This window comes from Oncorhynchus masou, chromosome 1 (assembly GCF_036934945.1).
Source record: "Oncorhynchus masou masou isolate Uvic2021 chromosome 1, UVic_Omas_1.1, whole genome shotgun sequence".
In the NCBI taxonomy this organism is placed as follows: Eukaryota; Metazoa; Chordata; class Actinopteri; order Salmoniformes; family Salmonidae; genus Oncorhynchus; species Oncorhynchus masou.
This window is the reverse complement of record NC_088212.1, coordinates 3,222,363-3,245,676: the sequence shown is the minus strand read 5'-3', so window position 1 is coordinate 3,245,676 and position 23,314 is coordinate 3,222,363. Positions and strand designations below refer to the sequence as shown.

The 23,314-nt window shown below is 45.3% G+C and overlaps 1 protein-coding gene across 1 annotated transcript in view; it reads right to left on the bottom strand.

Annotated features, from left to right (window-relative positions):
* LOC135509164 (protein mono-ADP-ribosyltransferase PARP8-like) overlaps nt 1-23,314 on the bottom strand; it is a 130,891-nt gene that overhangs the window by 17,232 nt on the left and 90,345 nt on the right. The window contains exons 11-23 of the mRNA XM_064929629.1: nt 22,105-22,171; nt 21,796-21,924; nt 20,778-21,263; nt 18,810-18,948; nt 17,274-17,327; nt 17,059-17,154; nt 16,319-16,411; nt 16,039-16,164; nt 14,108-14,173; nt 10,020-10,087; nt 6,654-6,702; nt 2,188-2,300; nt 1,853-1,925 (exon numbers count right to left, since the gene is read on the bottom strand). Of these exons, the coding sequence (XP_064785701.1) occupies nt 1,853-1,925; nt 2,188-2,300; nt 6,654-6,702; nt 10,020-10,087; nt 14,108-14,173; nt 16,039-16,164; nt 16,319-16,411; nt 17,059-17,154; nt 17,274-17,327; nt 18,810-18,948; nt 20,778-21,263; nt 21,796-21,924; nt 22,105-22,171 (1,559 nt within the window). The remainder of the gene's footprint in view (nt 1-1,852; nt 1,926-2,187; nt 2,301-6,653; nt 6,703-10,019; nt 10,088-14,107; nt 14,174-16,038; nt 16,165-16,318; nt 16,412-17,058; nt 17,155-17,273; nt 17,328-18,809; nt 18,949-20,777; nt 21,264-21,795; nt 21,925-22,104; nt 22,172-23,314) is intronic.

The following is a 23,314-nucleotide window of genomic DNA, read 5'->3' as shown; positions in this document are numbered from 1 at the left end:
CATCATTCACTATGAACTGGACTGTGTGTTTACAGGCAGTAGGGCCTGTCATCATTCACTATGAACTGGACTGTGTGTTTACAGGCAGTAGGGCCTGTCATCATTCACTATGAACTGGACTGTGTGTTTACAGGCAGTAGGGCCTGTCATCATTCACTATGAACTGGACTGTGTGTTTACAGGCAGTAGGACCTGTCATCATTCACTATGAACTGGACTGTGTGTTTACAGTCACTTTGAACTGGACTGTGTGTTTACAGGCAGTTACAACAACGTGACTTTAGATCATTAGAACACATTTACCAAAAGCCACAAAAAACACCTGAATGTATTTCTGTAAATATGTGAAACACCACGGGAGTCCTCTTACATTTGAGGACTTTACAGTCCTATTGATCATACAACCATGAACAGGTAGGCTTTCTCCTACGCACAACAACAACAAGATAAACAACTAATGCTAGCCAGAGCAAGATGAGCTAAACTCTAATGAGGGAACACGAGATAAACCCTCTCAAACCTGTCCAGCTAGTTGGCTGTCAAAATTGCACTGATAAACGATGGGGGGAATAGTAGCCTGCTCGCCCTGTTGCAGCTTGCCTGGCAATGCACGCCTGTCTCAACCCACGTTTTGACTACTGAATGGTAACGTGCCTGCCCGCCCATTTGATCGATGCCAAATACATTTGATTGACATCTAATATATGTTCTAAATGTGGAAAAAGTTGTTCAAGTTCAGCATCGCTAGCTAGCAAAGTAATTAACACTTCTCGCTAGCTAATCAAATGACACCTCAATCTCTAATTGTTGCCACCGAAAAACGATATGGGGCGGGGGGAACCCCGTCGGCCACTCACCCACTTATCCAATGACATGGCATCCTCCCAGCAGTTAGCTGGTTAGTTAACGTTCGACTCCGTGTTTTTAGGTTGCTAAATAAATAGGTAAATAAATAGATAAGCTAGTCTATTAACCACCTTATGATCGACTTGTGATCATTGCACTTGCTCGTTTGATTTTATTGTAACATTCCCAGCCTTAGTTACATTTGTCCGTTTTTTTTATCCCAAAAGGTAGCCTAGTGGTTAGAGCGTTGGACTAGTAACCGAAAGGTTGCAAGTTCGAACCCCCGAGCTGACAAGGTACAAATCTGTCCCTGAACAGGCAGTTAACCCGCTGTTCCTCGGTAGGCCGTAATTGAAAATAAGAATTTGTTCTTACTGACTTGCCTAGTAAAATAAAGGTAAAATAACAACAACATTTGAATGATTGAAACTGAAATATAGTGCATCCCGAAATGGCTGCAGGAAGCAAACAATGTTACCAGCTGTTATTTACAACCTGAAAGCAATAGTTTGGGGGGATTAACAAGAAATGTATTGGTGAATTATAGGAATCATGTGTTGAACTGCATCCATCCATTCTGACAACAATGCTTTTCTCTTCGTCGTGGAACGTTGAGTCGCACAGAAACTATTTTAAAGCCTTTTTATAAAGTTGTTTTTCGTAGCACAAACTGGAGATTTGATATTTTTCACTGATATTATTATGATTGTCTGTTTCATATCCGCAAAGTAGTTAAAAAACGCTGTCAGTTCCACTTTATCATGCGATATGCAATGTACTGTATATTAAATATGTATGGTAACTGTGGATTTGCAAGCAAATAGGTGTAAATAGGTGTTGATAAGTGTGTCCTTGAACAGTTATGGGCTACATTTCCTCAGCACCCACCCCACAGCATACCAAACAAACTAGTCTCAGGGGTCAGGCATTTCAAATCACAGTTTGTGCCTTTAAGGGGTTGATAAACACATTGTATACCTCCTCGGATGTTGTTGTTGTTGTTTACCTGAAGTCTTGTGTTGGATGCAACCACCAAACCGTTTCTCAAAATGGAGTGCCAATTCTCTATGTGAGAACCACTGAGGAGAGAATTAAAATATATTAAAATATATGAATATATTAAGGTGTCGCTCTAATCCTCCATAGCATTATAATGCATTATACATACACGCTTTATGTAAAGTGTTCTTCCACTAAAAAGAGCAAAGTCACTACTGAAAACATATCTTGAAAACAAAACAATTGTCAGTGTAAGAGCACAAGAGTAAAAACACATTGTGTTCACGAGTGTGGGGCTGATGTGTAGCTAGCTACTGGTAGATGTAAGACAAACGTTCCTACTGGAAAGCGAAGGTACTCCCGAAGAGGTTTTTGGCAGCTCGGAAGTTGGACTCTTTGGCAGGAGGACTGTTGAGTAGAAGGAACTGGTGTGGGGTGTGCATGAACTTCAGCTGCTGCAGTCGCGACACGAGAGACAGGAGACAACAACACCAGAGACGTATCACTTACAGGAAGCATCCTGAATGACACCCTATTCCCTGTGTCAAAACTAGTGCACTACATAGGGAATAGGGTGCCATATAAAGTAGTGCACTACATAGGGAATAGGGTGCAATATAAAGTAGTGCACTACATAGGGAATAGGGTGCAATATAAAGTAGTGGCCTACATAGGGAATAGGGTGCCATATAAAGTAGTGGCCTACATAGGGAATAGGGTGCCATATAAAGTAGTGGCCTACATAGGGAATAGGGTGCCATATAAAGTAGTGGCCTACATAGGGAATAGGGTGCCATATAAAGTAGTGGCCTACATAGGGAATAGGGTGCCATATAAAGTAGTGGCCTACATAGGGAATAGGGTGCAATATAAAGTAGTGGCCTACATAGGGAATAGGGTGCCATATAAAGTAGTGGCCTACATAGGGAATAGGGTGCCATATAAAGTAGTGCATTACATAGGGAATAGGGTGCCATATAAAGTAGTGGCCTACATAGGGAATAGGGTGCCATATAAAGTAGTGCACTACATAGGGAATAGGGTGCCATATAAAGTAGTGGCCTACATAGGGAATAGGGTGCCATATAAAGTAGTGGCCTACATAGGGAATAGGGTGCAATATAAAGTAGTGGCCTACATAGGGAATAGGGTGCCATATAAAGTAGTGGCCTACATAGGGAATAGGGTGCCATATAAAGTAGTGCACTACATAGGGAATAGGGTGCAATATAAAGTAGTGGCCTACATAGGGAATAGGGTGCCATATAAAGTAGTGCACTACATAGGGAATAGGGTGCAATATAAAGTAGTGGCCTACATAGGGAATAGGGTGCCATATTGGATATCAAATATGCTGGTGGGCAATTGTATTAGTTTAAAATAATATAATTTCCCAATTAACTTTAGCATACTTTATAGCTCAGTTGTTTTATTTATTGACACCATTTTATAAAAATTAAATGTATAATAAAATGTATAATTAAAAAACTCAGCTATATTGTATGCTCAAGTAAATCGAGAAATTATATTTTTGTTTTAACTAATACAATTGCCCACCAGCATATTTTTCAGTAGGTATAGGGTTATTTTCTGCTCATGCATCCTCATGTCGACATCCAAACCCCCCACTGGTGTGCCTGGCCAAAGAGCTCTATTTCACGTCATCCGACAAATGTAAACGCCTGGCTATTTAGCTTCCGCTGGTCCTGGGGCTCTTGTTAAGGTCAACGGCATCATCAACTTTACCCAGTACCAGGACGTTTTAACCAAAACCCTGGATACCCATGCCATGAGGGTGAAACTTGGCCACAAGTAGATTTTTCCATGAAAGACAATCAACCAAGCACACATCAAAAAAGTCTCCGGGCTTAAACCCCATTTGAAACACTGTGGATTGAATTGAAAAGGTCCATAAGAACAGATGAAGGATATCAACGATCTGGAAAGATTCTGTACGGTGGAACGTTCTAAGATTCCCTCCCGATGTGTTCTAGAATCTAAGAAAACATTCTAGAATAAAAGCTCAGTGCCATTATCCCCAGTATTTGTATTAATTATTATGATTCCCTCTTAATGTGTTCTTGAATCTCATATTTTTGTTGTTGTTGGTTGAAAAAGGCTCAGTGTCATTATCCTCACAAGGTGAGGTATTGAAAGGTATTGACAGTGTCATTATCCTCACCAGGTGAGGTATTGAAAGGTATTGACAGTGTCATTATCCTCACCAGGTGAGGTATTGAAAGGTATTGACAGTGTCATTATCCTCACCAGGTGAGGTATTGAAAGGTGTTGACAGTGTCATTATCCTCACCAGGTGAGGTATTGAAAGGTGTTGACAGTGTCATTATCCTCACCAGGTGAGGTATTGAAAGGTGTTGACAGTGTCTTTATCCTCACCAGGTGAGGTATTGAAAGGTGTTGACAGTGTCTTTATCCTCACCAGGTGAGGTATTGAAAGGTGTTGACAGTGTCTTTATCCTCACCAGGTGAGGTATTGAAAGGTATTGACAGCGTCATTATCCTCACCAGGTGAGGTATTGAAAGGTGTTGACAGTGTCTTTATCCTCACCAGGTGAGGTATTGAAAGGTGTTGACAGTGTCTTTATCCTCACCAGGTGAGGTATTGAAAGGTATTGACAGCGTCATTATCCTCACCAGGTGAGGTATTGAAAGGTATTGACAGCGTCATTATCCTCACCAGGTGAGGTATTGAAAGGTGTTGACAGTGTCTTTATCCTCACCAGGTGAGGTATTGAAATGTGTTGACAGTGTCTTTATCCTCACCAGGTGAGGTATTGAAAGGTATTGACAGCGTCATTATCCTCACCAGGTGAGGTATTGAACGGTATTGACAGCGTCATTATCCTCACCAGGTGAGGTATTGAAAGGTATTGACAGTGTCTTTATCCTCACCAGGTGAGGTATTTATTGAAAGGTGTTGACAGTGTCATTATCCTCACCAGGTGAGGTATTGAAAGGTATTGACATTGTCATTATCCTCACCAGGTGAGGTATGGAAAGGTGTTGACAGTGTCTTTATCCTCACCAGGTGAGGTATTGAAAGGTGTTGACAGTGTCTTTATCCTCACCAGGTGAGGTATTGAAAGGTATTGACAGCGTCATTATCCTCACCAGGTGAGGTATTGAAAGGTATTGACAGTGTCATTATCCTCACCAGGTGAGGTATTGAAAGGTGTTGACAGTGTCATTATCCTCACCAGGTGAGGTATTGAAAGGTATTGACAGTGTCATTATCCTCACCAGGTGAGGTATTGAAAGGTGTTGACAGTGTCATTATCCTCACCAGGTGAGGTATTGAAAGGTGTTGACAGTGTCATTATCCTCACCAGGTGAGGTATTGAAAGGTATTGACAGTGTCATTATCCTCACCAGGTGAGGTATTGAAAGGTATTGACAGTGTCATTATCCTCACCAGGTGAGGTATTGAAAGGTATTGACAGTGTCATTATCCTCACCAGGTGAGGTATTTATTGAAAGGTGTTGACAGTGTCATTATCCTCACCAGGTGAGGTATTGAAAGGTATTGACATTGTCATTATCCTCACCAGGTGAGGTATGGAAAGGTGTTGACAGTGTCTTTATCCTCACCAGGTGAGGTATTGAAAGGTGTTGACAGTGTCTTTATCCTCACCAGGTGAGGTATTGAAAGGTATTGACAGTGTCTTTATCCTCACCAGGTGAGGTATTGAAAGGTGTTGACAGTGTCTTTATCCTCACCAGGTGAGGTATTGAAAGGTATTGACAGTGTCATTATCCTCACCAGGTGAGGTATTGAAAGGTGTTGACAGTGTCTTTATCCTCACCAGGTGAGGTATTGAAAGGTATTGACAACAGTCATTTTTGACACCTATCTTTTTGAGAGAGAAAATATATTACTTCTTAAACAAAATCTCTTTCTCTGAGCGATTGTATTAGTATAAAAGAATATAATTTCCCATTTTGTTTTGAGTATAAAATATAGCTCAGTACTTGAATTCAGCCAGACTTAATAACCATAAATATATAGATACCACATCATGTTAAGCTAGACTTAATCACCATAAATATATAGATACTACATCATGTTAAGCCCGACTTAATCACCATGAATATATAGATACTACATCATGTTAAGCTAGACTTAATCACCATAAATATATAGATACTACATCATGTTAAGCTAGACTTAATCACCATAAATATATAGATACTACATCATGTTAAGCCCGACTTAATCACCATAAATATATAGATACTACATCATGTTAAGCTAGACTTAATCACCATAAATATATAGATACTACATCATGTTAAGCCCGACTTAATAACCATAAATATATAGATACTACATCATGTTAAGCCAGACTTAATCACCATAAATATATAGATACTACATCATGTTAAGCCCGACTTAATCACCATAAATATATAGATACTACATCATGTTAAGCTAGACTTAATCACCATAAATATATAGATACTACATCATGTTAAGCCAGACTTAATAACCATAAATGTAGAGATCATCACCAGGGATTGTTTAAAACAAATCTGTATAACTTCCTGTTCAAACCCCCTACTTAACTGAAACACCTTTTATATGGAGTGAATTATTCAGTAATTAAGACCATTTGATGGTGAATGCCAGTAAAATGAACAATGTGGTATCAAACCGATGTTCAGTTCTAGTATTTCTATCATCTTCTCTTAATTAAGGATAAACAACGCAATTTCAATTTAATTTAAAATACTCTTAATTGCACCTGAGGAGGTACATAAAGGTGTATTGAAGGGAACATAAAACTCACTCTGGTAACTGGAAGTTTGACGATGTGTGACCTGTTACTGGATATTACCCTGAAGGGGGGGAGGGGGGATAAGGGGGGGGGGAATAAGAAAAATGTTTATAGTCTCAACACTTCCAGCAAAGTGACTGTTGTTGTATATCTCTGTAAGTGTCAAATCATACAGTTTCTGTGGGTGGTGAAATCAGAAATATTTTAAGAAATGATGAGATCAGGAAACTCTATTGGATTCGTATTAACACCCATTGAGTACATGGCCCTACATTGTCAATGGGCCGCGTGGTGCATTCTGGGCCTCGTGGTGCATTCTGGGCCGCGTGGTGCATTCTGGGCCGCGTGGTACATTCTGTGCTCATACCCTGGCTTTTAGAAGCTGATTGCGTGGCAATTAGCTCAGCAGCCGCGTGACGCAGCATGACAACGTGAATGCGATTGGTCCACAGTCTTCTGGTCAGGGAATAATACATTCTTCCATTCACTGACCGTCGATATTCCCATCTCCGCATTTGTTAAAGTATTTCTGGTATAAATGTATCCGTCTACATGATGTTTGTCTGTGTACATTCAATATGACAGCCAGTGTTTCTGAGGCCTGGAATGGTAATGTCTCAATGGTACACAATGGTAGAATATATAAAGACAATGGTAGAAAATGGTAAGTCAGGAGTCAGGATGGGGTTGGATGGATGGAGTCAGGATGGGGTTGGGTGGAGTCAGGATGGGGTTGGATGGAGTAAGGAGTCAGGATGGGGTTGGATGGAGTAAGGAGTCAGGATGGGGTTGGATGGAGTCAGGAGTCAGGATGGGGTTGGATGGAGTCAGGAGTCAGGATGGGGTTGGATGGAGTCAGGAGTCAGGATGGGGTTGGATGGAGTCAGGAGTCAGGATGGGGTAGGATGGAGTCAGGAGTCAGGATGGGGTTGGATGGAGTCAGGAGTCAGGATGGAGTCAGGAGTCAGGAGTCAGGATGGGGTAGGATGGAGTCAGGAGTCAGGATGGAGTTGGATGGAGTCAGGATGGGGTTGGATGGAGTCAGGAGTCAGGATGGAGTCAGGATGGAGTCAGGAGTCAGGATGGGGTTGGATGGAGTCAGGAGTCAGGATGGGGTTGGATGGAGTCAGGAGTCAGGATGGAGTTGGATGGAGTCAGGAGTCAGGATGGGGTTGGATGGAGTCAGGAGTCAGGATGGGGTTGGATGGAGTCAGGAGTCAGGATGGGGTTGGATGGAGTCAGGAGTCAGGATGGAGTCAGGAGTCAGGAGTCAGGATGGGGTTGGATGGAGTTAGGAGTCAGGATGGGGTAGGATGGAGTCAGGAGTCAGGATGGAGTCAGGAGTCAGGATGGGGTTGGATGTAGTCAGGAGTCAGGATGGGGTAGGATGGAGTCAGGAGGGGGTTGGATGGAGTCAGGAGTCAGGATGGGGTAGGATGGAGTCAGTAGTCAGGATGGGGTTGGATGGAGTCAGGAGTCAGGATGGGGTTGGATGGAGTCAGGAGTCAGGATGGGGTTGGATGGAGTCAGGAGTCAGGATGGGGTTGGATGGAGTCAGGAGTCAGGATGGGGTTGGATGGAGTCAGGATGGGGTTGGATGGAGTTAGGAGTCAGGATGGGGTTGGATGGAGTCAGGAGTCAGGATGGGGTTGGATGGAGTCAGGATGGGGTTGGATGGAGTCAGGAGTCAGGATGGGGTTGGATGGAGTCAGGATGGGGTTGGATGGAGTCAGGAGTCAGGATGGGGTTGGATGTAGTCAGGATGGGGTAGGATGGAGTCAGGAGTCAGGATGGGGTTGGATGTAGTCAGGATGGGGTTGGATGGAGTCAGGAGTCAGGATGGGGTTGGATGGAGTCAGGAGTCAGGATGGGGTTGGATGGAGTCAGGAGTCAGGATGGGGTTGGATGGAGTCAGGATGGGGTTGGATGGAGTCAGGAGTCAGGATGGGGTTGGATGGAGTCAGGAGTCAGGATGGGGTTGGATGGAGTCAGGATGGGGTTGGATGGAGTCAGGAGTCAGGATGGGGTTGGATGGAGTCAGGATGGGGTTGGATGGAGTCAGGAGTCAGGATGGGGTTGGATGGAGTCAGGAGTCAGGATGGGGTTGGATGGAGTCAGGAGTCAGGATGGGGTTGGATGGAGTCAGGATGGGGGTGGATGGAGTCAGGATGGGGTTGGATGGAGCCAGGAGTCAGGATGGGGTAGGATGGAGTCAGGAGTCAGGATGGGGTGGATGGAGTCAGGATGGGGTTGGATGGAGTCAGGATGGGGTTGGATGGAGTCAGGAGTCAGGATGGGGTGGATGGAGTCAGGATGGGGTTGGATGGAGTCAGGAGGGGGTGGATGGAAGTGAGACTCACCGTCACATTTGACTGATTGTGTTGACTGAATTGAAGGCTGTGTTTTTGGTTTAGGTGGGGAGAATGAAGGAAGGGTCTTTTACCATGGTCTCTTACCATGGCAGTAAGGGGCTTCTTACCATGGCAGTAAGGGGTCTCTTACCATGGCAGTAAGGATTTTCTTATCATTTCAGTAAGGGGTTTCTTATCATTGCAGTAAGGGACTTCTTACCATGGCAGTAAGGGATCTCTTACCATTGCAGTAAGGGACTCTTACCATGGCAGTAAGGGGTCTCTTACCAAGGCAGTAAGGGGTTTCTTACCATTGCAGTAAGGGGCCTCTTACCATGGCAGTAAGGGGTCTCTTACCATTGCAGTAAGGGGCCTCTTACCATGGCAGTAAGGGGTCTCTTACCATTGCAGTAAGGGGCCTCTTACCATGGCAGTAAGGGGTCTCTTACCATTGCAGTAAGGGGTCTCTTACCATGGCAGTAAGGGGTCTCTTACCATGGCAGTAAGGGGTTTCTTACCATGGCAGTAAGGGGTTTCTTACCATTGCAGTAAGGGGTTTCTTACCATTGCAGTAAGGGGGTTTCTTACCATTGCAGTAAGGGGTCTCTTACCATTGCAGTAAGGGGTGTCTTATCATTGCAGTAAGGGGTTTCTTATCATTGCAGTAAGGGGTTTCTTACCATTGCAGTAAGGGGTCTCTTACCATTGCAGTAAGGGGTGTCTTATCATTGCAGTAAGGGGCTTCTTACCATGGCAGTAAGGGGTTTCTTACCATTGCAGTAAGGGGGTTTCTTACCATTGCAGTAAGGGGGTTTCTTACCATTGCAGTAAGGGGTCTCTTACCATTGCAGTAAGGGGTGTCTTATCATTGCAGTAAGGGGTTTCTTATCATTGCAGTAAGGGGTTTCTTACCATTGCAGTAAGGGGTCTCTTACCATTGCAGTAAGGGGTGTCTTATCATTGCAGTAAGGGGTTTCTTATCATTGCAGTAAGGGGTTTCTTACCATTGCAGTAAGGGGTCTCTTACCATTGCAGTAAGGGGTGAGCTAAAGGATCATGCTTGTCCATCTGCCTCTTGACCTCAAGGTAAGGTGCCTGTAGAGAAACAATACTCTTCTAACTAGGGTTATTTAACTCTGCTGGCTTAAGAACACACAGCTAAACAGGAGGCATGGAAGGGGATGAGAGCCTGGGTGAATGTGTGTGTGTGTGTGTGTGTGTGTGTGTGTGTGTGTGTGTGTGTGTGTGTGTGTGTGTGTGTGTGTGTGTGTGTGTGTGTGTGTGTGTATGCGTATGTGTATGAACGTGTGTATGTGTGTATGCGTGTGTGTGTATGTGTGTGTGCGTGTGTGTGTATGTGTGTGTATGCGTGTGTGTGTATGCGTGTGTGTATCCGTGTATATGTGTATGCGTGTGTATGCGTGTGTATGCGTGTGTATGCATGTGTGTATGCGTGTGTGTATGCGTGTGTGTTGTAGATGTTGAACATTGTACAATAACATTATAAATTGACATTGCCAAAAGGCTCTATAATGCCATATAAGATGAAGTCATGCCGTAAGGTGGCATTGCCCTGTACAGTAAATGTGAGTCTCCATACAGTTACCTGGGACATTTCTCTGATGGATGGAAGGGTCAAGGGTTAGGGTTAGTTACCTGGGACATTTCTCTTATAGAGGTAAGGGTCAAAGGTTAGGGTAAGTTACCTGGGACATTTCTCTGATAGAGTTAAGGGTCAAGGGTTAGTTACCGGGGACATTTCTCTGATAGAGTTAAGGGTCAAGGGTTAGGGTTAGTTACCTGGGACATTTCTCTGATGGATGGAAGGGTCAAGGGTTAGGTTTAGTTACCTGGGACATTTCTCTGATAGAGTTAAGGGTCAAGGGTTAGTTACCGGGGACATTTCTCTGATAGAGTTAAGGGTCAAGGGTTAGGGTTAGTTACCTGGGACATTTCTCTGATAGATGGAAGGGTCAAGGGTCAAGGGTTAGGGTTAGGGTTAGGGTTAGTTACCTGGGACATTTATCTTATAGAGGTAAGGGTCAAGGGTTAGGGTTAGTTACCTGGGACATTTATCTTATAGAGGTAAGGGTCAAGGGTTAGGTTTAGTTACCTGGGACATTTATCTTATAGAGGTAAGGGTCAAGGGTTAGAGTTAGTTACCTGGGACATTTCTCTGATAAATGGAAGGGTCAAGGGTCAAGGGTTAGGTTTAGTTACCTGGGAAATTTCTCTTATAGAGGGAGGGGTCAAGGCTTATGTTTAGTTATCTGGGACATTTCTCTGATAGAGGTAAGGGTCAAGGGTTAGGGTTAGTTACCTGGGACATTTCTCTGATAGATGGAAGGGTCAAGGGTCAAGGGTTAGGTTTAGTTACCTGGGACATTTCTCTGATAGAGTTAAGGGTCAAGGGTTCGTTACCGGGGACATTTCTCTGATAGAGTTAAGGGTCAAGGGTTAGGGTTAGTTACCTGGGACATTTCTCTGATAGATGTAAGGGTCAAGGGTCAAGGGTTAGGTTTAGTTACCTGGGACATGTATCTTATAGAGGTAAGGGTCAAGGGTTAGGGTTAGTTACCTGGGACATTTCTCTGATAGATGGAAGGGTCAAGGGTTAGGGTTAGTTACCTGGGACATTTCTCTGATAGAGGTAAGAGTCAAGGGTCAGGGTTAGTTACCTGGGACATTTCTCTGATAGAGTTAAGGGTCAAGGGTCAAGGGTTAGGTTTAGTTACCTGGGACATGTATCTTATAGAGGTAAGGGTCAAGGGTTAGGGTTAGTTACCTGGGACATTTCTCTGATAGATGTAAGGGTCAAGGGTCAAGGGTTAGGTTTAGTTACCTGGGACATGTATCTTATAGAGGTAAGGGTCAAGGGTTAGGTTTAGTTACCTGGGACATTTCTCTGATAGATGGAAGGGTCAAGGGTTAGGGTTAGTTACCTGGGACATTTCTCTGATAGATGGAAGGGTCAAGGGTTAGGGTTAGTTACCTGGGACATTTCTCTGATAGATGGAAGGGTCAAGGGTTAGGGTTAGTTACCTGGGACATTTCTCTGATAGAGTTAAGGGTCAAGGGTTAGGGTTAGGGTTAGTTACCTGGGACATTTCTCTTATAGAGGTAAGGGTCAAGGGTTAGGGTTAGTTACCTGGGACATTTCTCTGATAGAGTTAAGGGTCAAGGGTTAGGGTTAGGGTTAGTTACCTGGGACATTTCTCTGATAGAGTTAAGGGTCAAGGGTTAGGGTTAGGGTTAGTTACCTGGGACATTTCTCTTATAGATGGAAGGGTCAAGGGTTAGGGTTAGTTACCTGGGACATTTCTCTGATAGAGTTAAGGGTCAAGGGTTAGGGTTAGTTACCTGGGACATTTCTCTTATAGAGGTAAGGGTCAAGGGTTAGGGTTAGTTACCTGGGACATTTCTCTGATAGATGGAAGGGTCAAGGGTTAGGGTTAGTTACCTGGGACATTTCTCTGATAGATGGAAGGGTCAAGGGTCAAGGGTTAGGTTTAGTTACCTGGGACATTTCTCTGATAGAGTTAAGGGTCAAGGGTCAGGGTTAGTTACCTGGGACATTTCTCTGATAGAGTTAAGGGTCAAGGGTTAGGGTTAGTTACCTGGGACATTTCTCTGATAGAGTTAAGGGTCAAGGGTTAGGGTTAGTTACCTGGGACATTTCTCTGATAGATGGAAGGGTCAAGGGTCAAGGGTTAGGTTTAGTTACCTGGGACATTTCTCTTATAGAGGTAAGGGTCAAGGATTAGGGTTAGTTACCTGGGACATTTCTCAGATAGATGGAAGGGTCAAGGGTTAGGTTTAGTTACCTGGGACATTTCTCTGATAGATGGAAGGGTCAAGGGTCAAGGGTTAGGTTTAGTTACCTGGGACATTTCTCTGATAGATGGAAGGGTCAAGGGTCAAGGGTTAGGTTTAGTTACCTGGGACATTTCTCTGATAGAGTTAAGGGTCAAGGGTTAGGGTTAGTTACCTGGGACATTTCTCTTATAGAGGTAAGGGTCAAGGGTTAGGGTTAGTTACCTGGGACATTTCTCTGATAGATGGAAGGGTCAAGGGTCAAGGGTTAGGGTTAGTTACCTGGGACATTTCTCTGATAGATGGAAGGGTCAAGGGTCAAGGGTTAGGTTTAGTTACCTGGGACATTTCTCTGATAGATGGAAGGGTCAAGGGTCAAGGATTAGGGTTAGTTACCTGGGACATTTCTCTGATAGAGTTAAGGGTCAAGGGTTAGGGTTAGTTACCTGGGACATTTCTCTGATAGATGGAAGGGTCAAGGGTCAAGGGTTAGGTTTAGTTACCTGGGACATTTCTCTTATAGAGGTAAGGGTCAAGGATTAGGGTTAGTTACCTGGGACATTTCTCAGATAGATGGAAGGGTCAAGGGTTAGGTTTAGTTACCTGGGACATTTCTCTGATAGATGGAAGGGTCAAGGGTCAAGGGTTAGGTTTAGTTACCTGGGACATTTCTCTGATAGATGGAAGGGTCAAGGGTCAAGGGTTAGGTTTAGTTACCTGGGACATTTCTCTGATAGAGTTAAGGGTCAAGGGTTAGGGTTAGTTACCTGGGACATTTCTCTTATAGAGGTAAGGGTCAAGGGTTAGGGTTAGTTACCTGGGACATTTCTCTGATAGATGGAAGGGTCAAGGGTCAAGGGTTAGGGTTAGTTACCTGGGACATTTCTCTGATAGATGGAAGGGTCAAGGGTCAAGGGTTAGGTTTAGTTACCTGGGACATTTCTCTGATAGATGGAAGGGTCAAGGGTCAAGGGTTAGGTTTAGTTACCTGGGACATTTCTCTGATAGAGTTAAGGGTCAAGGGTTAGGGTTAGTTACCTGGGACATTTCTCTTATAGAGGTAAGGGTCAAGGGTTAGGGTTAGTTACCTGGGACATTTCTCTTATAGAGTTAAGGGTCAAGGGTTAGGGTTAGTTACCTGGGACATTTCTCTGATAGATGGAAGGGTCAAGGGTCAAGGGTTAGGGTTAGTTACCTGGGACATTTCTCTGATAGAGTTAAGGGTCAAGGGTTAGGGTTAGTTACCTGGGACATTTCTCTGATAGATGGAAGGGTCAAGGGTCAAGGGTTAGGGTTAGTTACCTGGGACATTTCTCTTATAGAGGTAAGGCTGTCAAGGGCTCTCATCACTCGGTCATAATCCTTTTTCTGAAATGAACCACAATCATCATCATCATCATCATCACTGCAGTCAATCCAATAAAACACACCACCTTCTCATCTACAGCCTACCAGACAGCAGGGTGATGCATCATAGGCAGTACTGCACCACTTTAAAAAGGACCGTTCAATTCAGCAGGAATCAACGAAAACAACAGTCCTCTGGGTATTCAAGTCAATGGTTTTCTATGAGACATCACCTTATAAACAGTAGACTATACATCTTCAAGTACATTTTTGGGGGGGGCCTGTGCCTTAAGGTATATGATAGTAATTAGCTTATTGCCATTTACCCGGGGGTTGAAGGCCTAATGCTGTCAGTAGGTTCAGGGTTAGTAACCATACCTGGGGGTTGAAGGCCTAATGCTGTTAGTAGGTTCAGGGTTAGTAACCATACCTGGGGGATGAAGGCCTAAGGCTGTCAGTAGGTTCAGGGTTAGTAACCATACCTGGGGGTTGAAGGCCTAAGGCTGTCAGTAGGTTCAGGGTTAGTAACCATACCTGGGGGTTGAAGGCCTAAGGCTGTCAGTAGGTTCAGGGTTAGTAACCATACCTGGGGGTTGAAGGCCTAAGGCTGTCAGAAGGTTCAGGGTTAGTAACCATACCTGGGGGTTGAAGGCCTAAGGCTGTCAGTAGGTTCAGGGTTAGTAACCATACCTGGGGGTTGAAGGCCTAAGGCTGTCAGTAGGTTCAGGGTTAGTAACCATACCTGGGGGTTGAAGGCCTAAGGCTGTCAGTAGGTTCAGGGTTAGTAACCATACCTGGGGGTTGAAGGCCTAAGGCTGTCAGTAGGTTCAGGGTTAGTAACCATACCTGGGGGTTGAAGGCCTAAGGCTGTCAGTAGGTTCAGGGTTAGTAACCATACCTGGGGGTTGAAGGCCTAAGGCTGTTAGTAGGTTCAGGGTTAGTAACCATACCTGGGGGTTGAAGGCCTAAGGCTGTCAGTAGGTTCAGGGTTAGTAACCATACCTGGGGGTTGAAGGCCTAATGCTGTCAGTAGGTTCAGGGTTAGTAACCATACCTGGGGGTTGAAGGCCTAAGGCTGTCAGTAGGTTCAGGGTTAGTAACCATACCTGGGGGTTGAAGGCCTAAGGCTGTCAGTAGGTTCAGGGTTAGTAACCATACCCGGGGTTGAAGGCCTAAGGCTGTCAGTAGGTTCAGGGTTAGTAACCATACCTGGGGGTTGAAGGCCTAAGGCTGTCAGTAGGTTCAGGGTTAGTAACCATACCTGGGGGTTGAAGGCCTAATGCTGTTAGTAGGTTCAGGGTTAGTAACCATACCTGGGGGTTGAAGGCCTAAGGCTGTCAGAAGGTTCAGGGTTAGTAACCATACCTGGGGGTTGAAGGCCTAAGGCTGTCAGTAGGTTCAGGGTTAGTAACCATACCTGGGGGTTGAAGGCCTAAGGCTGTCAGTAGGTTCAGGGTTAGTAACCATACCTGGGGGTTGAAGGCCTAAGGCTGTCAGTAGGTTCAGGGTTAGTAACCATACCTGGGGGTTGAAGGCCTAAGGCTGTCAGTAGGTTCAGGGTTAGTAACCATACCTGGGGGTTGAAGGCCTAAGGCTGTTAGTAGGTTCAGGGTTAGTAACCATACCTGGGGGTTGAAGGCCTAAGGCTGTCAGTAGGTTCAGGGTTAGTAACCATACCTGGGGGTTGAAGGCCTAAGGCTGTTAGTAGGTTCAGGGTTAGTAACCATACCTGGGGGTTGAAGGCCTAAGGCTGTCAGTAGGTTCAGGGTTAGTAACCATACCTGGGGGTTGAAGGCCTAATGCTGTCAGTAGGTTCAGGGTTAGTAACCATACCTGGGGGTTGAAGGCCTAAGGCTGTCAGTAGGTTCAGGGTTAGTAAGCCATACCCGGGGGTTGAAGGCCAGTGCCTGGGAGTCACACGGATCCACCACGGAGGGATATGGCTCAAAGATGACCACTTTCCTGGGAGACTCTAGAGCAGACCTACACATGGACACCAACAGGTCCACCACCTAGGAAACAGGAGGACTGGTTAAACTGTCTGTGTCTGTGTGTGTGTGTGTGTGTGTGTGTGTGTGTGTGTGTGTGTGTGTGTGTGTGTGTGTGTGTGTGTGTGTGTGTGTGTGTGTGTGTGTGTGTGTGTGTGTGTGTGTGTGTGTGATGTACCTGAGCTCCTGTGGCGATCTCGTCGGCTGCCTCGTTCATCACCCCCAGTGTTTGAAAGGCAAACACACACAGTTCTCGCTCACACACCGTGGGCTGTGGGGTGAACACACCACATAGACGGGATCAGATCATCAGGACGTCTAGGGCCAAAACAGTCTACTGTCTGGTACGTCTAGGGCCAAAACAGTCTACTGGATGGTACGCCTAGGGCCAAAACAGTCTACTGGATGGTACGTCTAGGGCCAAAACAGTCTACTGTCTGGTACGCCTAGGGCCAAAACAGTCTACTGTCTGGTACGTCTAGGGCCAAAACAGTCTACTGGATGGTACGTCTAGGGCCAAAACAGTCTACTGTACAGTACGCCTAGGGCCAAAACAGTCTACTGTACAGTACGCCTAGGGCCAAAACAATCTACTGTCTGGTACGTCTAGGGCCAAAACAGTCTACTGTCTGGTACGCCTAGGGCCAAAACAGTCTACTGTCTGGTACGTCTAGGGCCAAAACAGTCTACTGTCTGGTACGTCTAGGGCCAAAACAGTCTACTGTCTGGTACGTCTAGGGCCAAAACAGTCTACTGTCTGGTACGTCTAGGGCCAAAACAGTCTACTGTACGGTGCTGGACGGCGCTAGGCATACCGTGCGTGCGTGCAGTGCATGCGTCTGGCATGTATGTATGTATGTATGTATGTATGTATGTATGTATGTGTGTGTGTGTGCACGAGCGTGGGTGTGTACTCACTCGGAGCATGGGTCCGTTCTGGAACACATGTGGTTCGTCACACACCACACAGAACTCATTCAGGACCGGAGTTCTCTGCTCAGCATATTCCATGGTCTGAAGAGACAACACAACACATCATAGTGGATCAAACCTCCTGTTGAGAACACCTTATAATGGGGTTGGCTGAAAGTAAAGTTTACCTGTAAGGTTTTCTATAAGGTGGCAGTGTTTACCTGGACAAGGAAGCCTCTGTCTCTTATCGGAATGGACTTGGCCCCATTGTTTGGCTATAGAGGAAAAGAGGGCTGTTTAGTAATGTTGTCCGGACCTCTGGCAGTCTCTATGGGGGTGCCACAGGGTTCAATTCTCGGGCCGACTCTCTTCTCTGTATACATCAATGATGTTGCTCTTGCTGCTTCTGTATACTTCTGGCCCTTATTTGGACACTGTGTTAACTAACCTCCAGACGAGCTTCAATGCCATACAACTCTCCTTCCATAGCCTCCAACTGCTCTGAAACGCAAGTAAAACTAAATGCAGGCTATTCAACCGATCACTGCCCGTACCTGCTCACCCGTCCAGCATCACTACTCTGGACGGCTCTGACTTGGAATACATGGATAACTACAAATACCTCGGTGTCTGGTTAGACTGTAAACTCTCCTTCCAGACTCACATTAAGCATCTCCAATCCAAAATTAAATCTAGAATTGGTTTCCTATTTCGCAACAAAGCATCCTTCACTCATGCTGCCAAACATACCCTTGTAAAGCTGACCATCCTACCGTTCCTCAACTTCGGTGATGTCATCCATAAAATAGCCTCCAACACTCTACTCAACAAACTGGATGCAGTCTATCACAGTGCCATCCGTTTTGTCACTAAAGCCCCATACACTACCCACCACTGCGACCTGTACACTCTCATTGGTTGGCCCTCACTTCATACTCGTCGCCAAACCCACTGGCTACAGGTTATATACAAGTCTCTGCTAGGTAAAGCCCCGCCTTATCTCAGCTCACTGGTCACCATAGCAGCACCCACTCGTAGCACGCGCTCCAGCAGGCATATCTCTCTGTTCACCCCCAAAGCCAATCGCTCCTTTGGCCGCCTCTCCTTCCAGTTCTCTGCTGGCAATGACTGGAACGAACTGTAAACATCTCTGAAGCTGGAGACTCACATCTCCCTCACTAGCTTTAAGAACCAGCTGTCAGAGCAGCTCACAGATCACTGCACCTGTACACAGCCCATCTGTAAACAGCCCATCCAACTACCTCATCCCCATACTGTATTTATTTATTTATCTTGCTCCTTTGCAGCCCAGTATCTCTACCTGCACATTCATCTTCTGCACATCTACCATTCCAGTGTTTAATTGCTATATTGTAATTACTTCGCCACCATGGCCTATTTATTTCCTTAACTTACCTCATTTGCACTCACTGTATATTGACTTTTTGTTTTCTTTTGTTCTACTGTATTATTGACTGTATGTTTTGTTTATTCCATGTGTAACTGTGTTGTTGTATGTGTCACTCTGCTTTGCTTTATCTTAGCCAGGTCGCAGTTGCAAATGAGAACTTGTTCTCAACTGGCCTAACAGGTTTAATAACGGTGAAATAAATATAAATAAGCAGCTATGACAGATATGAGTTAAACACCTTTATTTCTATTACAATTACTCTATTATTTTACTTGCCTGTGCACCAAAATAGGTTAAATATTTGTGTTTCTAATAACCATCAGCCAATCGTGAGAGGCCTACTGACCGGCGGGGGCGTGGCGAGCGAGGGGGCGAGGATCCCGATGAGCCCTGAGGTAAGAGAGAGCCGCCTCCCCTCGGACGGAGACACAGAGTCCTTGAAGATGTCCGCTGCCTTGCCCATCTTGGTACTGCTGGAGTAGGACCTGCAGTAACATGGAGGCATTGATGAGGTAGTAGGACCTGCAGTAACATGGAGGCATTGATGAGGGAGTAGGACCTGAGGTAACATGGAGGCATTGATGAGGCAGTAGGACCTGCAGTAACATGGAGGCATTGATGAGGCAGTAGGACCTACAGTAACATGGAGGCATTGATGAGGGAGTAGGACCTGAGGTAACATGGAGGCATTGATGAGGTAGTAGGACCTGAGGTAACATGGAGGCATTGATGAGGCAGTAGGACCTGAGGTAACATGGAGGCATTGATGAGGCAGTAGGACCTACAGTAACATGGAGGCATTGATGAGGCAGTAGGACCTACAGTAACATGGAGGCATTGATGAGGTAGTAGGACCTGAGGTAACATGGAGGCATTGATGAGGCAGTAGGACCTGAGGTAACATGGAGGCATTGATGAGGCAGTAGGACCTGAGGTAACATGGAGGCATTGATGAGGCAGTAGGACCTACAGTAACATGGAGGCATTGATGAGGGAGTAGGACCTGAGGTAACATGGAGGCATTGATGAGGCAGTAGGACCTGCAGTAACATGGAGGCATTGATGAGGTAGTAGGACCTGCAGTAACATGGAGGCATTGATGAGGTAGTAGGACCTGCAGTAACATGGAGGCATTGATGAGGCAGTAGGACCTGCAGTAACATGGAGGCATTGATGAGGGAGTAGGACCTGAGGTAACATGGAGGCATTGATGAGGCAGTAGGACCTGCAGTAACATGGAGGCATTGATGAGGTAGTAGGACCTGCAGTAACATGGAGGCATTGATGAGGTAGTAGGACCTGCAGTAACATGGAGGCATTGATGAGGCAGTAGGACCTGCAGTAACATGGAGGCATTGATGAGGCAGTAGGACCTGCAGTAACATGGAGGCATTGATGAGGCAGTAGGACCTACAGTAACATGGAGGCATTGATGAGGTAGTAGGACCTGCAGTAACATGGAGGCATTGATGAGGCAGTAGGACCTGAGGTAACATGGAGGCATTGACGAGGCAGTAGGACCTGCAGTAACATGGAGGCATTGATGAGGCAGTAGGACCTACAGTAACATGGAGGCATTGATGAGGTAGTAGGACCTACAGTAACATGGAGGCATTGATGAGGTAGTAGGACCTACAGTAACATGGAGGCAGTGATGAGGTAGTAGGACCTACAGTAACATGGAGGCATTGATGAGGCAGTAGGACCTACAGTAACATGGAGGCATTGATGAGGGAGTAGGGCCTGCAGTAACATGGAGGCATTGATGAGGCAGTAGGACCTGAGGTAACATGGAGGCATTGATGAGGTAGTAGGACCTGCAGTAACATGGAGGCATTGATGAGGCAGTAGGACCTGAGGTACCATGGAGGCATTGATGAGGCAGTAGGACCTACAGTAACATGGAGGCATTGATGAGGCAGTAGGACCTGCAGTAACATGGAGGCATTGATGAGGCAGTAGGACCTGAGGTAACATGGAGGCATTGAAGAGGCAGTAGGACATGAGGTAACATGGAGGCAGTGATGAGGTTGGTCTTGTTGTGGTTTATTTATTGGTGTTTAATGTATTAACTGGTGCCATCACATTTCTTCTGTGACGGATTAAAGTTGATAAATTCAGGCGCTACTATAGGTTTCTATGAAATGGGGTGCTCATCTGGGAACAGAGATGGTGATAACATCTCTCAAAAAAGACTGCAACAACAAAAGTATTTTTCTAATGCTATCTCATCTAATAAAAGGGCACCTATGCATTCTAAAATACTTGTGGATTTGGGAGATACCATTACCTTCTATTTTTTTAATCATCTTACCTGCTGAGGAGGTGGTGGTGGTGTTTCAGTCCATCCAGCTCCTCCGTCCTGATAGAACCAGAGCACGACCTACTGAGCAGTCTGTGGTGCTTTAAACCTCCCCCAAGACTACCTCCTCCCCCACCAGCGTGCTCACAGCGGGGGTCGACGGAGCACAATCGGGGCAAGAGCTTGTGGGGAGTGGGGCGGAGGTCCTCTGGTTTGACCAAAGCCGAGCAGGGCCTGCCCAGGATGCGGCGGGGTTTGAGGGGCAAGTGTCCGGGACAGGGCCCTCCTCCGTGGTCCAAACGGGGTTCTGTGCTAGACAGGGACTGGCCGAGGAGACGGTGGGTGGTCTTAGTTCCAGGGACCTCCGCTTCAACCTGCTGTTTAACGGTGCTGGAGCAGGTCTGGCCGAGGAGACGGTGGGATTTAGAGACGCCATCTTGTTCCGGCTTCAGATTCTTCTTGCTCTTGACACAGCCAGGAGGCGGGTAGCTGGGAGATCTGGGGAGAAAATGAAGATAACTTTATTGTCCAATGTGAGGCAGTAAACCCAGGCTCAATCCTGCCTAACCAATCAGAGAGCAAGGTGGAGCTACTAACATATCATACCAATCTGATCCTTTCAGACACAGTAAATGCCTATATGGTAAGGGATAATACATGTCTGTAGTTTAATTATAGTGACATACCAGTTCAAATATATAATTCTGTTTAGGGTTGCAAAATTCAGGTAACTTTCCTGAAATTCAGAGGTTTTCCAGAAATCCTGGTTGGAAGATTCAGTATTTCCTGTTTGGAGAATTCAGTATTTCCTGTCTGGAGAATTCAGCATTTCCTGGTTGGAGAATTCAGCATTTCCTGGTTGGAGGATTCCATGTTTCCTGCTTATACCCTCCTGATACCGGGAATCTTCCAACCAGGATTTCTAGAAAACCTCTGAATTTCAGGAAAGTTACCTGAATTTTGCGACCCTACTTCTGTTAGACATCAAATGTCAGTGTTGTGAAAATGACAGTGCTGATGTTTCTCTGACCTGCGGAGGGTTGAGAAGATGTGGAGTGGAGATTTGACCTTCTTTTTGTTCTTGTTTTTGTTGTGAAGGGAGTTGAGCTTCTCTTCACTTTGGTGTTTCCACTGCTGGGTGACAAATGTCTGCATTATCCTGGAGAGAAACAAGGAACACATGGCTGCATTATCCTGGAGAGAAATAAGGAACAAATGTCTGCATTATCCTGGAGAGAAATAAGGAACAGATGGCTGCATTATCTGTGTATTACATTGTAACAAGTAATATGAGTCCTCTAGTGTTTAAAGCCACATCTTAGCACCACCAAACACTTACTTCTTCAACTGATGTCCCAGTCCAAACCGGTCCTTAGTCGATGCCTGGAACACGTCCACCGTGGGGACTGGGGAACACAATACATATTTCATGATGGAAACATAAAGCAATCCAATGTCACTGCATTGGGGCGGCAGGGTAGCCTAGTGGTCCCCGAGCTGACAAGGTACAAAATCTGTGGCTCTGCCCCTGAACAGGCAGTTGTTCCTAGGCTGTCATTGAAAATAATAATTTGTTCTTAACTTAACCTGGTTAAATAAAGGTAAAATAAAATGCAGACAGTCCAGTGTGGATAAATATGTCAGTCCAGTGGTGTGGTTTAATATGTCAGTCCAGTGGTGTGGTTTAATATGTCAGTCCAGTGGTGTGGTTTAATATGTCAGTCCAGTGGTGTGGTTTAATATGTCAGTCCAGTGTGGTTTAATATGTCAGTCCAGTGGTGTGGTTTAATATGTCAGTCCAGTGGTGTGGTTTAATATGTCAGTCCAGTGGTGAGGTTTAATATGTCAGTCCAGTGTGGTTTAATATGTCAGTCCAGTGGTGTGGTTTAATATGTCAGTCCAGTGTGGTTTAATATGTCAGTCCAGTGTGGTTTAATATGTCAGTCCAGTGTGGTTTAATATGTCAGTCCAGTGGTGAGGTTTAATATGTCAGTCCAGTGGTGTGGTTTAATATGTCAGTTAATATGTCAGTCCAGTGGTGTGGTTTAATATGTCATTCCAGTGGTGAGGTTTATTATGTCAGTCCAGTGAGGTTTAATATGTCAGTCCAGTGGTGTGGTTTAATATGTCAGTCCAGTGTGGTTTAATATGTCAGTCCAGTGGTGTGGTTTAATATGTCAGTCCAGTGTGGTTTAACATGTCAGTCCAGTGGTGAGGTTTAATATGTCAGTCCAGTGGTGTGGTTTAATATGTCAGTCCAGTGGTGTGGTTTAATATGTCAGTCCAGTGGTGTGGTTTAATATGTCAGTTAATATGTCAGTCCAGTGGTGTGGTTTAATATGTCAGTCCAGTCCAGTGGTGTGGTTTAATATGTCAGTCCAGTGGTGTGGTTTAATATGTCAGTCCAGTGTGGTTTAATATGTCAGTCCAGAGGTGTGGTTTAATATGTCAGTCCAGTGGTGTGGTTTAATATGTCAGTCCAGTGGTGTGGTTTAATATGTCAGTCCAGTGGTGTGGTTTAATATGTCAGTCCAGTGGTGTGGTTTAAT